This window comes from Aethalodelphis obliquidens, unplaced genomic scaffold (genome assembly GCF_003676395.1).
Source record: "Aethalodelphis obliquidens isolate GAN/ISIS:26980383/991018 unplaced genomic scaffold, ASM367639v1 scaffold23, whole genome shotgun sequence".
Classification (NCBI taxonomy): domain Eukaryota; kingdom Metazoa; phylum Chordata; class Mammalia; order Artiodactyla; family Delphinidae; genus Aethalodelphis; species Aethalodelphis obliquidens.
The window spans coordinates 18,522,617-18,535,274 of record NW_020837967.1 but is presented as its reverse complement, the minus strand read 5'-3'; the positions used below and the strand labels follow the sequence as shown (position 1 = coordinate 18,535,274).

Here is a 12,658-nt window from a genome sequence, read left to right as displayed (position 1 = left end):
AATAAGAAATGGGTCAATATTATTTGCATGGGTCACTAAAACCCATCACCTTGCAGATGACATACCTTTAACATTCCGTCCCGTTCCCACTTGAAGAGGCCACAATTACTGAAACAGAAAAGATGGGATTGACTCAGCAGTGAGGTTATGGGCCCATAGACATGAAGATAATAGCGCTCCCTGCACTTGGGGGAAGATCTCCCCCATTTAAGCAGAAGCTGATCAAGGTGACATTCATATTCCAGGCTATGCTCTATTGCTACTGAAAATACTCCAGTGATTTGAGAAACGGTCTTCAACTCTGCAGTAAGCTAGATACTTCAGAGAAGGAATTTCAAATGGTAGTATAACAGGGCTACACATGCTATAGGTGGTGAGTGCAAGCTTTGTTTCCAGTGCTGGTCACTGGGAAGACCCTTGGATCGAGGAAGCCAGCCTACAGCTACGTGCAGCCTATGGCTTGCCCCTTTTTCTCCTGTTCTGGAACTAAAAGGCTGTGATAAGAAAGGATTACTCTTCCTTCTGGTTTGAACAATCCTCCCCCCTCCCCCTTTTTCAGTAGTAAGAACAGGGAAGACAGTGCTATCTTGATTTTCCACTCAAATGTCAATGTTAAATTTGGTGTGAAACCAGCACAACAGGAAGGAAATCTTTTCATAACCCAGAGATTTTTCACTCTCTTCACTCAAAGGGCCTGCAGACTCTCATTCTCACTTTTTAACATGGTAAGTGAATCCAGCCCCGAGGAGGCACTGGGATGCTATGGGGAAAGCTCATTGTCTATGAAGTTTACTCTGGAGAAGAGAGAGAGAAACAGAAAAGAAATATAGTGAAGCCGTGGGACTATGTCTCCCAGCAGCTTTGGATCTGAGAGGGTCCGGGCTGTAGGGGTCACCCCACCAGCCTCATCCTTCCTCCCCATCTGGCTCAGACTCCACTCCCGCCCTGAGCATCAGCTGCCCGAGGACTTAGCCCCGAGCCTCTCCACCACCTTCCCCAGCTAGAGACCAACTGAATGTCTACTGAGAGACTTTCGTGGCCTACGACCAGATCAGTGATGATATTACGCACAGCTTATTGTCAGGGGTTGGCAATTATAACACAAGGGCCAAATCCAGCCTGCCACAGTTTTCGCGAGGTTTTGCTGAACACAGCCAAGCCTCCTTGTTTGAGCATCACCTATGGCTGCCACAAGAGAGGTGAAACAAACCACACTGCCTGCCTAAGATATTTACTATCTGCCTTTCACCGAAACAGTTTGCCCATTTCTGCTCGAGATCAAGAATTGACAAGAGAGAGACCAGAGAAAGCAGATGTTAACAAAAATAACAGTGCCACCTGGAGGCTGAAAGGCATCGTGTTCTTCCATTTGAGTTGTACTTACTGCTTATCCTCAATGAACACATTTCTCTGATAATCAAATGTTTTACACAAGCTCTTGCTGTTACAATATTTTGGAGAGAAGTCAGATATCAATATACAAATAGCTACTTAGAACAATTCTAACCTAGATTGTAAAAAGATGCATAAACCAACTCCTGACAAGGTGATGAACTAGCCCCCACCCTCATCCCAAATCGGCTTTGGAGAAACTGGAAATGAGTGGAGTTAGGGGTCCAGGAAATAAACAACAACCAAAACGAAATGAGCAAACAAAAAGGTAGTGAGAATATCCTGGTGAAGAGGTGATAGTGAGATTGCCTCAAATTCCAAAGAATCAACATCATACAAATTATGTCCTTCAAGAATAACACAATAAAGTTAGAAATTAATAACAAAAAAGATAAAATCAATCCCATATATATTACTAACTCTTGGGTCAAAAAGGAAATCATCCAAGACATTAAGAAATAATTTTAACTAAGTATCAAACTTTGCAGGTGACTGCTAAAGCAGAACTACTTAGAGGGAAATAGGAGCTTTAAACTGGTTTATGAGGGGACTTCCCTGGTGGCACAGTGGTTAAGAATCCACCTGCCAATGCAGAGGACACGGGTTCGAGCCCTGGTCTGGGAAGATCCCACATGCCGCGGAGCAACTAAGCCCGTGTGTCACAAGTACTGAGACTGCGCTCTAGAGCCTGCGAGCCACAACTACTGAAGCCCGCGCACCTTGAGCCCGTGCTCCGCAACAAGAGAAGCCACAGCAGTGAGAAGCCCGCGCACCTCAACGAAGAGTAGTCCCCACTCGCTGCAACTAGAGAAAGCCCGCGCGCAGCAACAAAGACCCAACGCGGCCATAAATAAATAAATAAAACGCTGTTGGAAAAATGGTGCCAATAGACTTGCTCAGCTCAGGGTTGCCACAAACCTTCAATTCATTTAAAAAAACTGATTTATGAGGCAACAAGAAAGGTTACATACTAATAAGTTGAGTTTAAGCTTTTAACTGAAGAATGTACACAAAACGGTACAAAGCAAACCCAAAGAAACAATAAGTACATAAAGATAAGGGTGGAAATCAGGAAAACAGAAAGAAAATCAATAAATGTTTAGAAAACTACAAGATGGTTTTCTGAAAAGGTTAACAGAACGCAGAGACTTCTATCAAGGTTGACTCTGAAAAACAGAAGAACAAAAACAACAGAACAAAATATAGTAAATACCTATTAATAAAATATAGCAAGTAACAGACTGAAAAAAGTACATTAGGGACAACTAAATATTAATAAGTTTGAAAATCTAAATGAAATGGATTCCTAGAAAAATATAAAAAGCTGAAATTGGTAGAAAAGAGACCATGAAATTGAAATGGTAATCAAAGCCACCCCTTTCTTCCAAGAACAGGGCCTAAATAATTTTATAGCTGAGATTTACTAAACTTTCAAGAAATAATTGCTAGTTGATAGGTTATTTCAGGAAGCTGCCCAATTCGTTTTATAAGGCTCACATAATCTTGGTTTGAAAACGAGATAGGTCTATATAAGAAAAGGAAAAAAAAGGTCTAATTCACTTATGAATAGATATAAAAATCACATATGAAACATTAGCTAATTGATTATAACAGTGTGCTGAAATAAAAAAGTCATCAAGATAAGTCGTGCTTATCCAAGGAATAAAAAAGGAAAGTTCAACTTCAGAAAAACTTAACAATGTAATGTACCACATTGATAAATCAAAGGAAAATAAGATATCTAACAACACTCATAGTGAGTGAAGAAGGGGACAGAGAAATACATAAATTAGGAGAGCACTGAACGCACCAAGGACAATGTTCTACAAACTGCACCCCGAACTGCACAGGTATTCCTCAGGCTGTTCTACGTGAAGCATGCCCCCTGAGTAGTCAAACACAGCAGCTCTGCCTCTGTATCCAAAATTCCCCCCCAAAGTAAAAGCAAAAGTCCCTTAAAACACACAAACTCACATATTATAAAAATTTAAACAAATAACTCTTTACAGCAGAGAAAAAAAATTCCCTATCCAAGCCCCCCACAAACACACATATTTCACCAACCCACCATACGCAGGCTCCATTTATTTATTCAACAAACATTTCTGATAACCTACTATGCACTGGGCCCTATATTTAGTATTGGGGATACAGCTGTGAAAGGGGCAGGGTCCCTTCCCTCCAGGAGCATTTGGGGATACCCAGGAGCCGTAAGGTGGCACAGAGCAAGGGTGACCCTCCCGGGGTCAAGGACTGTCCCCAATTCCAAGGGAACAGCAACACACGGGAATTGGAAAAAGGTTCAGGAAGCCTGGATGAGACCAAGAACCCCAGCAATTCTCAAACCTGCAGTGCTTTTGGGGGAGCCTGCCGAGGGAGACAGTTCTGTTTCCACAGGGACACTTGAAAAACCTCTTCACACTGTCGTGCCAGTGGTAGTTGTGCTGCTCGCTGACGCAGGTCTCCAGAGGCTTGAAGTGGGTGTAAGCGCACTGCACAGAACAGCAGAAACAAGGCACATGTCAGGTCAAGAGCTCCGAAGGAGAAATGAGCCAGCCGCCACAAGGGCAGCCTGTCCTGAGAACTTCTGTTCTTTCGTCGCCACCAGGCAGGTGCCGGTGGAGCTACTATCTTCTGGCTGCAGTGATCATGTGATTTCTTGACTTTCCCCCTACTGATACCACTTCTTCTCATGTGTGCCCCAATGTCAGGTGTAAAATACACAATAATCTTCTGTGACATCAAGACAATAGCTAGGGCGAAGGAAGAAAAGGATTGGAAATCTCTAAGTAGCTTTGATTGGTCTGCCCTGTATTCACTGTAGTCCCTGATTGTAAGACAACAGATTACACCCATGGGGCCTATTCAGGAAGGATGATGAGCTGCTCATTCATTTTCTCTTACAAGGCCACTGGAAAGGATTATAAACTTATTACTACTCCTATTTCATACACAGCAAAACCAAGACAGATATTAATTTACTTTTAATTTTGATCCTTCAAAGGACTGAAAAGAACAAGAAATGATGGGTGAAGGTTGAAACAGAGCCAGACAGTGTGCAATGTAATTTCGGGTAATCACACTGAGTCTAGATAAATCACTTTTGGCCTTGGCAGCCTCAAAGAGGGCAGAGGAGAGTGGTATGCCAATTGGGGCAGGCAAAATAATCCCCCCAAGAGGTGCATACCCTATTCCCTGGAACTTACAAGCATGTTATGTCACATGGCAAAGGGGAATTCAGGTTACAGATGCAATTACAGTTGCTAATCAGTTGATTTCTGACGAGAGGACCCCACCTCCCATTGCTGGTTTCAATGATGGAGGAAGGAGCCACGATCCAAGGGATGCAGGTGAGCTCTAGAAGCCGGGAAAGGCAAGGACATGGACTGTCCCCTAGAGCCTCCAGAAAGGAACGCACCCTACTGACACCTGGATTTTACCCCAGCGAGACCCACTTCTGACCTGCAAAACTGTGAGATAATAAATTTGTGTTGTTCTAAGCCACCCAGTTGGTGGTCATTTGTTACAGCAGCAACAGGAAATGAATACACCAGCTTTGTCCTAATACAGCCACGCTGTCAGAGGAAAAGCTGTCCTACGAAGTAAAAGCTTAACTGATTCTCCACAGTCTGAACTTTCTCAAGGAAGCTCCACCTTTTGGCCCATCCCCTAAATGTAAAGGAGAATCTAAGGTTTTAAAAAGAATAAAGATAGAGAAAATTGCACTGGGTAAGCTAAACCTCTTTGTCCGCTTACACGTGTTCACAAAGTGGATTAGCCATGCAGACATATTTCAAAGAAATGGTAATGGAAGTAGTATTCAGCAAGAACTTTTTTTTTTGGCCATTTTTGATTAATGTTGAGGAGTAGAGGATTTTGAATTTTCTAATAGACTCAGGGTAAAAATTCCACAAACAGAGACAATAATACAATTCACACTCTGCCCTGAGATTCAATCTAGTAGGTTAGGACCTGAGCAGAGGGAACAACAGTAGTTGATCATGACCTCTGATGCCAAATCAAGTTGTTCAACCAAGGCCCCAGGGTCTTAGGAACTATGGACTGAGGGCGTGCTAAAACTTGAGGAGGAGAGAAGAATACTCAGTCCAGTGGTCAGACGGGAAGAGGCTCTTCCACAGAACCAGGAGCTGTGGCCAAATGAGGAACATCTCAATACAAAGGCTCTACCAGCAGAGCTCAGTGGATGGGTCACGGGAAGCCCGGTGCTGGGCTATCGGACGCCATTTGGTTTGCAGCCTAATTAAATGGCCCGGGCAGGACTCTGGTCATAAGACGTGGGCCCACACCCCAGACTCTCCACATCCTGCTGAGTCCCAGCAACCCCAGACAGGTCGTGGGGAGAACTGTCTCCCGCACTCACCGTCCTGCACGTCACGACTCGACATTTCACTTCCCGGGTGTTTCTCATCTTTTCTTCTATTTGTTCTTTTTTCACCAGGGGCTCAAAATAGTGTTCCTGCAGCTCAGCCTCGGCCTGGAATGACAAGACATCCAGAAGACCTTGTACCAAATCTGATATAGACTCAGGCAGCTGCTTAAGAATAATCAAATCTGAACTGAACAGACAAGTTAACTGTATGAGGACACGGATCAATGAACCGCAACCCCAGACGGTAAGTAGAAACAAGCCCTTAATGGGCAAAAAGAGGGTATGAAAGCATTTGGTGATGTGTGAGACGCTAAATACAAATTTAAACTACTGATGTGATTAACAGCATCATCAGATCAAGTGCGCACCAGAAGGGAACTGTTTCCACTGTTCCAATATAGATTCAGCTATGGGAGAGGTGCTGGATGCTTCCCCAGTGATGACGCCCATTCTATTCGATACTATTCTCCAGACCAAGCACTTGGCAGGAACAATCCCTGCTTGTCTGGAACACAGGTAGGAGGTGTGAGGGCAGAGAGATATTCAGGGCAGGATGTGGTCACAGCTCGAGTCAGTGCAGCTGCACCAGGCAAAAGGCGCAAGGTCTTTGGTGGCCACAAGAACCAAGGAACTCAGCTCTACAGTCTTTTGGGGTCTGCTTGAGCACCTCTCCTGACTGAGTTTCAAGTCCAGTAGAAAGTTATATCATTGTCTCGTTAGCCCTTTGTTAATCAAAAGAAAGGCAGATCATTTGGCATATTGACACTAAGTGGGGGACATTTTGAAAATTTGTGGGAGTACTTTTTTTGTTATCCCAGTGACCATAACCTTTGCTACTGGCGGGGACCACGGACACTACACCTTCTGCAATGCATGGAACAGTCCCTTACACATCAAAGGATTGTTCTCAATGTTCTACAGGGCATCCATGTGGATGAAAAACCCGATTATAACCCTCAAACCTAAAAGCATTATATACAACACAATACTTGTGCATGGTTTTCACATACACTGACTGTTCCAAAAGTCCTGTGGATGTGGAGAGACAACTGTGCTTTGATGTCTTCAAAAGTTTAAAAAAATAAACCACATTGTCAAAGAAATAGGCCCACGGTATTCAAGTTTCTAAGAAAACACATCTACTGAGTATTCATTGCTAGCTGCCTGATAAATCCACTTATATATACTTACAAATCCAAGCCTCTATTTTATTACTTCTTCAAGGGTAGTTGTGCCCATGTATTTTACATAATGAAATACATATTTTTATTATAAACATTTTCCTTTTTTCCTCTTTATATTACAGCTAGGATATTATATTGGTATTTTTGAAATTACTAGCTAGGTAATTTACATTATCCACAATTTAATTTCAGAATAAGAGAACAATACAAAACACTTGTTATTAAAAAGGGGCATTGTGAGTGTTGAGTTGAGAACTACTGATTTAGAGCATTTGCAGGGTCCATATAAAAATGTATGAATGGGAAAATCCCTTCCCATACTGCAAGGCAGAAAATAGTAGATAGTGGAGAGCCATTAAAATATAACTTCACAGCCATAACTACAGGTAAACGTTTTAAAGAGTTAATGAATCATTTAAAATTGAAGTATAGTTGACTTAACAATTTTATATTAGTTTTAGGTGTACAACACATTAATTTGACATTTTTATAGAATATACTTCAAAGTTATAAAATATTGACTGAAACATTTTATAATACTGAAGTCAATTTAAATAATGTTGAATGATATTCTTCAATGCAACAAAGGCAAAGCTAAAATCTATTAGCAATATTCCTGTTCTTCAAAACAAAATCAAACAAACTGACATACAACTAACATCTCGGCTAAGGAAACAGGAAGAGATTCTTAACAATACTAGCCCGAGTCTGAGGACATCTCTGTCACCTTTGACCTTCTGGGCTCTTTTTTACCTCTTTTAGGATTCCCGTGTGCCTCGATTTTGCTTTTAGAATTTCCTGAAAATCCTCAGATTCCAGGTAGGCAAGCTGTTCCCTCCTTTTCTTCCTGGCAGGCTCCAATTCATCCTCAGCTAGAGCAGAAACAAAAAGAGTGAACAGAGGAACCTCAGAGGGCCAGCGGGCCTCGCCAACTCAGCTGCGTCTCCCCCTACAAGACCCTTCAAACTGCATTTACCCCCACTTGGTATGAGTAAAGGATGGTTCTTAGAGAACTGAGTTGAGAAGTACAAACTAGAATATGCGGGAGGGGATGGCAGACTTGACCACTAAATTAGAATCGTTTTCACCTTAAAATAAGAGCCAATTATGAAAACAGGTAACAACAACAAAATTCCTATTTACAAACTCATGTTAAAAGGACACTGCCAGCTTCAGAGTTTTAAAAATAAAAATAGGGCAATTTAAAACAAAGGAATTCTACTTCTTTCAAAACAAATCTTTCTACTGATATGTATGTGCAAAGATTCAATGTGTAATCTCAAGTTTTCAAATTGTGCATAATTTCATTTTAATTTAATGTGACTATAAAAAACAATCAGTTCCAACTGCAGAAATTCTACTTAGGTACTCTCCATAGAGGTAAATGGAAATAAAATAATGTCTTTTGATGTCAGGGAGGCTGGTTATGTTTTGGACCATTTCCTTTATAAGCAGTGTCTCTTTCCTACTACTAAGTTTCCCATTCGCAGTACCTTGAGGAGAAAATGTGTTGTTCTTTTCTACACGTTCCTTCACTTCCAGGACATCCTGGGGTTCCTTTAGCTTCTTAATGCTGTTTGGGTCTGTTTTTGTAAGAATCTGGCCTTTTACCCTTAATTTGGTTATAGCAGCCAACTAAAAAAAAAGGAAAGAGAGGGAGATAAAAATCTAAAAGATGAGATAGGCATCTGTAGCTCTGTATCCCTTTCCAGTGATTAGCCAGGGAATTCTGGCTGTTCTCAAACATACATTAGCAAAATATATCTTCATTTTACTTAGCATTATTAACACAATTATTAAAATTTCAAAGAATGGAAGACAGGTCTCTAAGTTAGTAAAACAAATCTCAGCTTATTTAAATATCAATAGTTAAACTTCAGCTAGTCCTTCAGCTAGTGTGTAGGCTTTTAGACCCACAGAGGAACCACATAAACATTTTGGAAGTTTGTTTCAGAATAGACAGATTAGGAAAGGATTCCAGCCCTGCCACTTACTAGTTTATAACCTGACTTAATTGTTCAGCTTCAGTTTCTACATTTACGAAATGGGGATGACAGCACTAACCTACCTTTTAGGGTTGTGGTTTTAAGGATAAAATGAGACAATGCAAGCCAAGCATGTACTTGTACATAGTAAATAGCATGTATGCACATATCACAGACACACAGTAACATACGTGCATAATTGCTATTACTATTACTGTAGGTATGGCTTTGGCTTGCAGCTAGCCTTTGCCCTTCATGTGGTTCTAGCTGCTAACTAGAATAAAGAGAAGACAGGCTCAAGTCGGGGGCTCAGGGTGACTCAGGAAGAGGAGAGACAGAGCTTGCTGAGGTGGTGGGGTTCTGACCACCCCCAATTCCCACTTCAATCAGCGCAGCTTAGCTTTCATCTGTCTACAGACTGGCCTTCTGTGTAAGATTTCTTTTAAAGAAGGATTCTTTAAACCACTATTTGACAATTCAATTGCCTCAACAATTCCAAGAATGTTTCCCCCTAATACTAGGGTCTCCAGCTGTAAAACAGTATCTTCTTCTAGGTTATCTCCTGCAGCCCAACAAGAACTAGTATGGAGACAGTAGTTAGTTCTCTTGGATTAAATTAATGGCATTATGTTGATACCCATTATCATTTAAAATTCCTTTGACTAGTTATCATGATCAGTAAATAGGTATGAGGGGACTGTCTTTCCTGGTCACAGGTATATAAAGTTTGAAATACCAGCTGTGTGTCACAGAATACAAATTCAAGTGGTGAAGAAAAGAGATGCCAGTTACCTTTTTGGCTTCTGCTAACTTATTCAGTTTTGGTCTTGGTGGTGGTGACTCATCAAAAAATAGGACATCATCTCCTTCTGAGATGTCTCTTCCAAGCTTTGGCATCTGTATGGCTGGGGTTCCTTTCAGCTTGGGGAACTCAGCCCCCGCTGGTGGAGACCAAGAAGGGGGCTGCCGAGAAGAGGATGGCACAGCTGGGCTCTCAACTTCACTCGCACTTTGGAGAAATCTTTAAAGAAATAGGCAGTCACAAACTATGCACACGAGCACAAAACATGCAGACTGGGAGACCGCAGGCAGGCCACCAGCTGATAAGCAGTCGTCAGTAAAATAATTTTCCCTTCTTGGTTATTAATTCAGATTAGTGCACAGTAAAAACAATACTAGCCTCACTAACTCTTAAGCTAACTGGTTTTTCATTGAATAAGTGCTCATTGTTTCCCCAGTTTAGAACTGATTACTATTTTTATCAACTCGCTTCCCAGTGGGTGCAGACTATGGAGCACCTTCAGCCCTGAAGGCAAGCTGTGGACTGTATTCCTAGCCCTCTGGTTAGCCGAGATCCTTCAGGAACTCACCGAATCTCTCTGTACTTTGTCTCCTCTACTGGGAAGAGATAACACATTTGTTACATTTGGAAGTCCTAACAGAAAGGTGCTATAATTCACACAGTGATTATTTTATATATGGCTTTAAGGACTATTTAAAAACAACAAAGGGGGGCTTCCCTGGTGGCGCAGTGATTGAGAGTCCGCCTGCCGATGCAGGGGACACGGGTTCGTGCCCCGGTCCGGGAAGATCCCACATGCCACGGAGCGGCTGGGCCCGTGAGCCATGGCCGCTGAGCCTGTGCGTCTGGAGCCTGTGCTCCACAATGGGGGATGCCACAACAGTGAGAGGCCCGCGTACCGCAACAACAACAACAAAAAAAACAAAAAACAAAAAAAACAACAAAGGTCAGAAATCATCTAGGCCAAACCTCTCATTGTAGGGATAAAGAAATTGAGGCCCAAGAGCCAAATGCTCGTAAGTGAGAGGCCCGGGACTAGTAGTACCAGGTAATCCTGGGCCAGTCTTCTCTCCCCTACCACATCCCCACTCCTGTAGGCTCTAGGCTGAGTTTGCAAATTGCCTAGCAGATCCTGCCCAAAGGTATGTTTTGTTTGGCCAGCAAAATTCTGAAAAACTTCAGACTAATGCCTTTAAACTGACGGGTGCTTTCTACTCCCTACAAGGTTCACAACTCCATATACATTTTTATGTCCATATATATACATTTACGTCACCTGTAGGCCCCTGATGAATACCTCTATAGATATCCCACCAGCACCTCAAACTAACCTGCCTGAGGCCAAATCCATTCTCTTATTTTTCCAAAGCATTTCCTCCTGACTCGTAATAGGTGTCCTTTTGCATGGAACTAGGTACCCTACAGGAGCCTAGATCTGGGACAGCATAATGGTTCAACACTGGAGTAGAACAGGTAGGTGTGAGTTCAAACTTGGCTCCACCACTTACTAACTCTGGTCTTCAGTTACATCAGCCATAAAACAAGGCTAATAACACCTCGCAGATTATGGTAAGGACCGATGAGATATGTGTACAGTGCAAAGCAGGGTGGCTCAGCACATGCTGGGTGACTGTAAGCAGTAGCTCTTACTACCATTGCATAACTTGAGTTCAAGAGTCTTTAATTTGTTTACCTTCCACACCGATTTCCACTTGATTTTGCCTCTGAAATGACTCTCCATTCTCAGTGCCTCATTTTTATCACTGACCTGAACAAATGCAGAATCTACGCATTGGCCCAGCCTGTAATTAAAAACCGAACTGTGGCAAAACTGAGAAATGGGCACCAAACAGCTCAACACCTACTTTTCCTTTTCACAAAACTGTCTTTATATGTTACTCCTTTCTCGTTTCCACAGTGATATTAATTACTGCAGCCTGTATCACCAGGTCTCAGGATTTACTAGCATAAGTCAGAAATACATAACTTTAAATGCTTTATAATTTTAAAGGTTATGTTAAAATTAATTTTTTAAAAACTTCCAAAGTTAAAAAGGTAGCCAACCACCCCAAATCCAAAGTCACACTTTTGAAATCTATTAAGACATCCTCAGAATTCCTGAGATGAGCTACCTAAATAGGGAACATTAAATCTGTGACTCCTACCGTTTCTGTATTTCTTCTGATTTCTTTTTCCGCAACTCTAACATATGCTGCTTCTGTTGCTTCAAGAAGGCTGATGCCGAGATAGACTGGAAAGCAGGTTTCGGGCTCCCCATGATCCCTGAAACACAAGGCGCAGGCTGAGGGGGTTCTGAGAGGCTGTGGGGACCCACGCGCAGACACTAGAGCAGGTACAGGCTGACTCTACCTGATGACTTGACTTTGGCTAAATGATGTTTCAAGTTTCTGGCTCCAGATGTAGGCAAGTCCATCAGTTCCCTGAATTCCTCAGAGCAAGACAAGCTCTTCTGGCGTACTCCTGGAATATACAAATATCAGCATTAGAGGATTCAAAATTCAGAGTATTTTATGTCGTGTGACTTATCCCTTTTTAAACTCTGCTTTCATAACTTTAGTTATTTGTAAATGAAGTAGATGAAATATCAAGAGAAAAGAGAATCTTTCACCTCTAACCTCAGACCAGTAGGACTGCAAGGGTAAGACAAATGTATCTTATTTTTGAAAAATGATTAGAATACTAATACCTGCAGGGTCATTTCATACACTATTCCTGGAATATGCACTATGCATAAGGATCCATGCTAGACCTGGACCACTGTTATGAACAGAGCCCCAAGGACAGGGTGGAGGTGGCATTCTCCAACCTAGACCTGTTTTAATGAAAGATAACCGACGAGTCTGACTAGGAACCTGATACTACTGATTCTAGTGCTGGACGCTAA

General features: G+C 42.1%; 1 protein-coding gene across 4 annotated transcripts in view; it reads right to left on the bottom strand.

Annotated features, from left to right (window-relative positions):
• The window catches only part of MCM10 (minichromosome maintenance 10 replication initiation factor), a 119,372-nt gene that overhangs the window by 84,675 nt on the left and 22,039 nt on the right, over positions 1–12,658 (bottom strand). For all 4 annotated transcript variants that reach the window (XM_027121891.1, XM_027121892.1, XM_027121888.1 and 1 more), the window contains exons 12-19: positions 12,124–12,234; positions 11,919–12,036; positions 9,744–9,972; positions 8,460–8,601; positions 7,720–7,838; positions 5,774–5,887; positions 3,739–3,884; positions 66–108 (exon numbers count right to left, since the gene is read on the bottom strand). In XM_027121891.1, the coding sequence (XP_026977692.1) occupies positions 66–108; positions 3,739–3,884; positions 5,774–5,887; positions 7,720–7,838; positions 8,460–8,601; positions 9,744–9,972; positions 11,919–12,036; positions 12,124–12,234 (1,022 nt within the window). The remainder of the gene's footprint in view (positions 1–65; positions 109–3,738; positions 3,885–5,773; positions 5,888–7,719; positions 7,839–8,459; positions 8,602–9,743; positions 9,973–11,918; positions 12,037–12,123; positions 12,235–12,658) is intronic.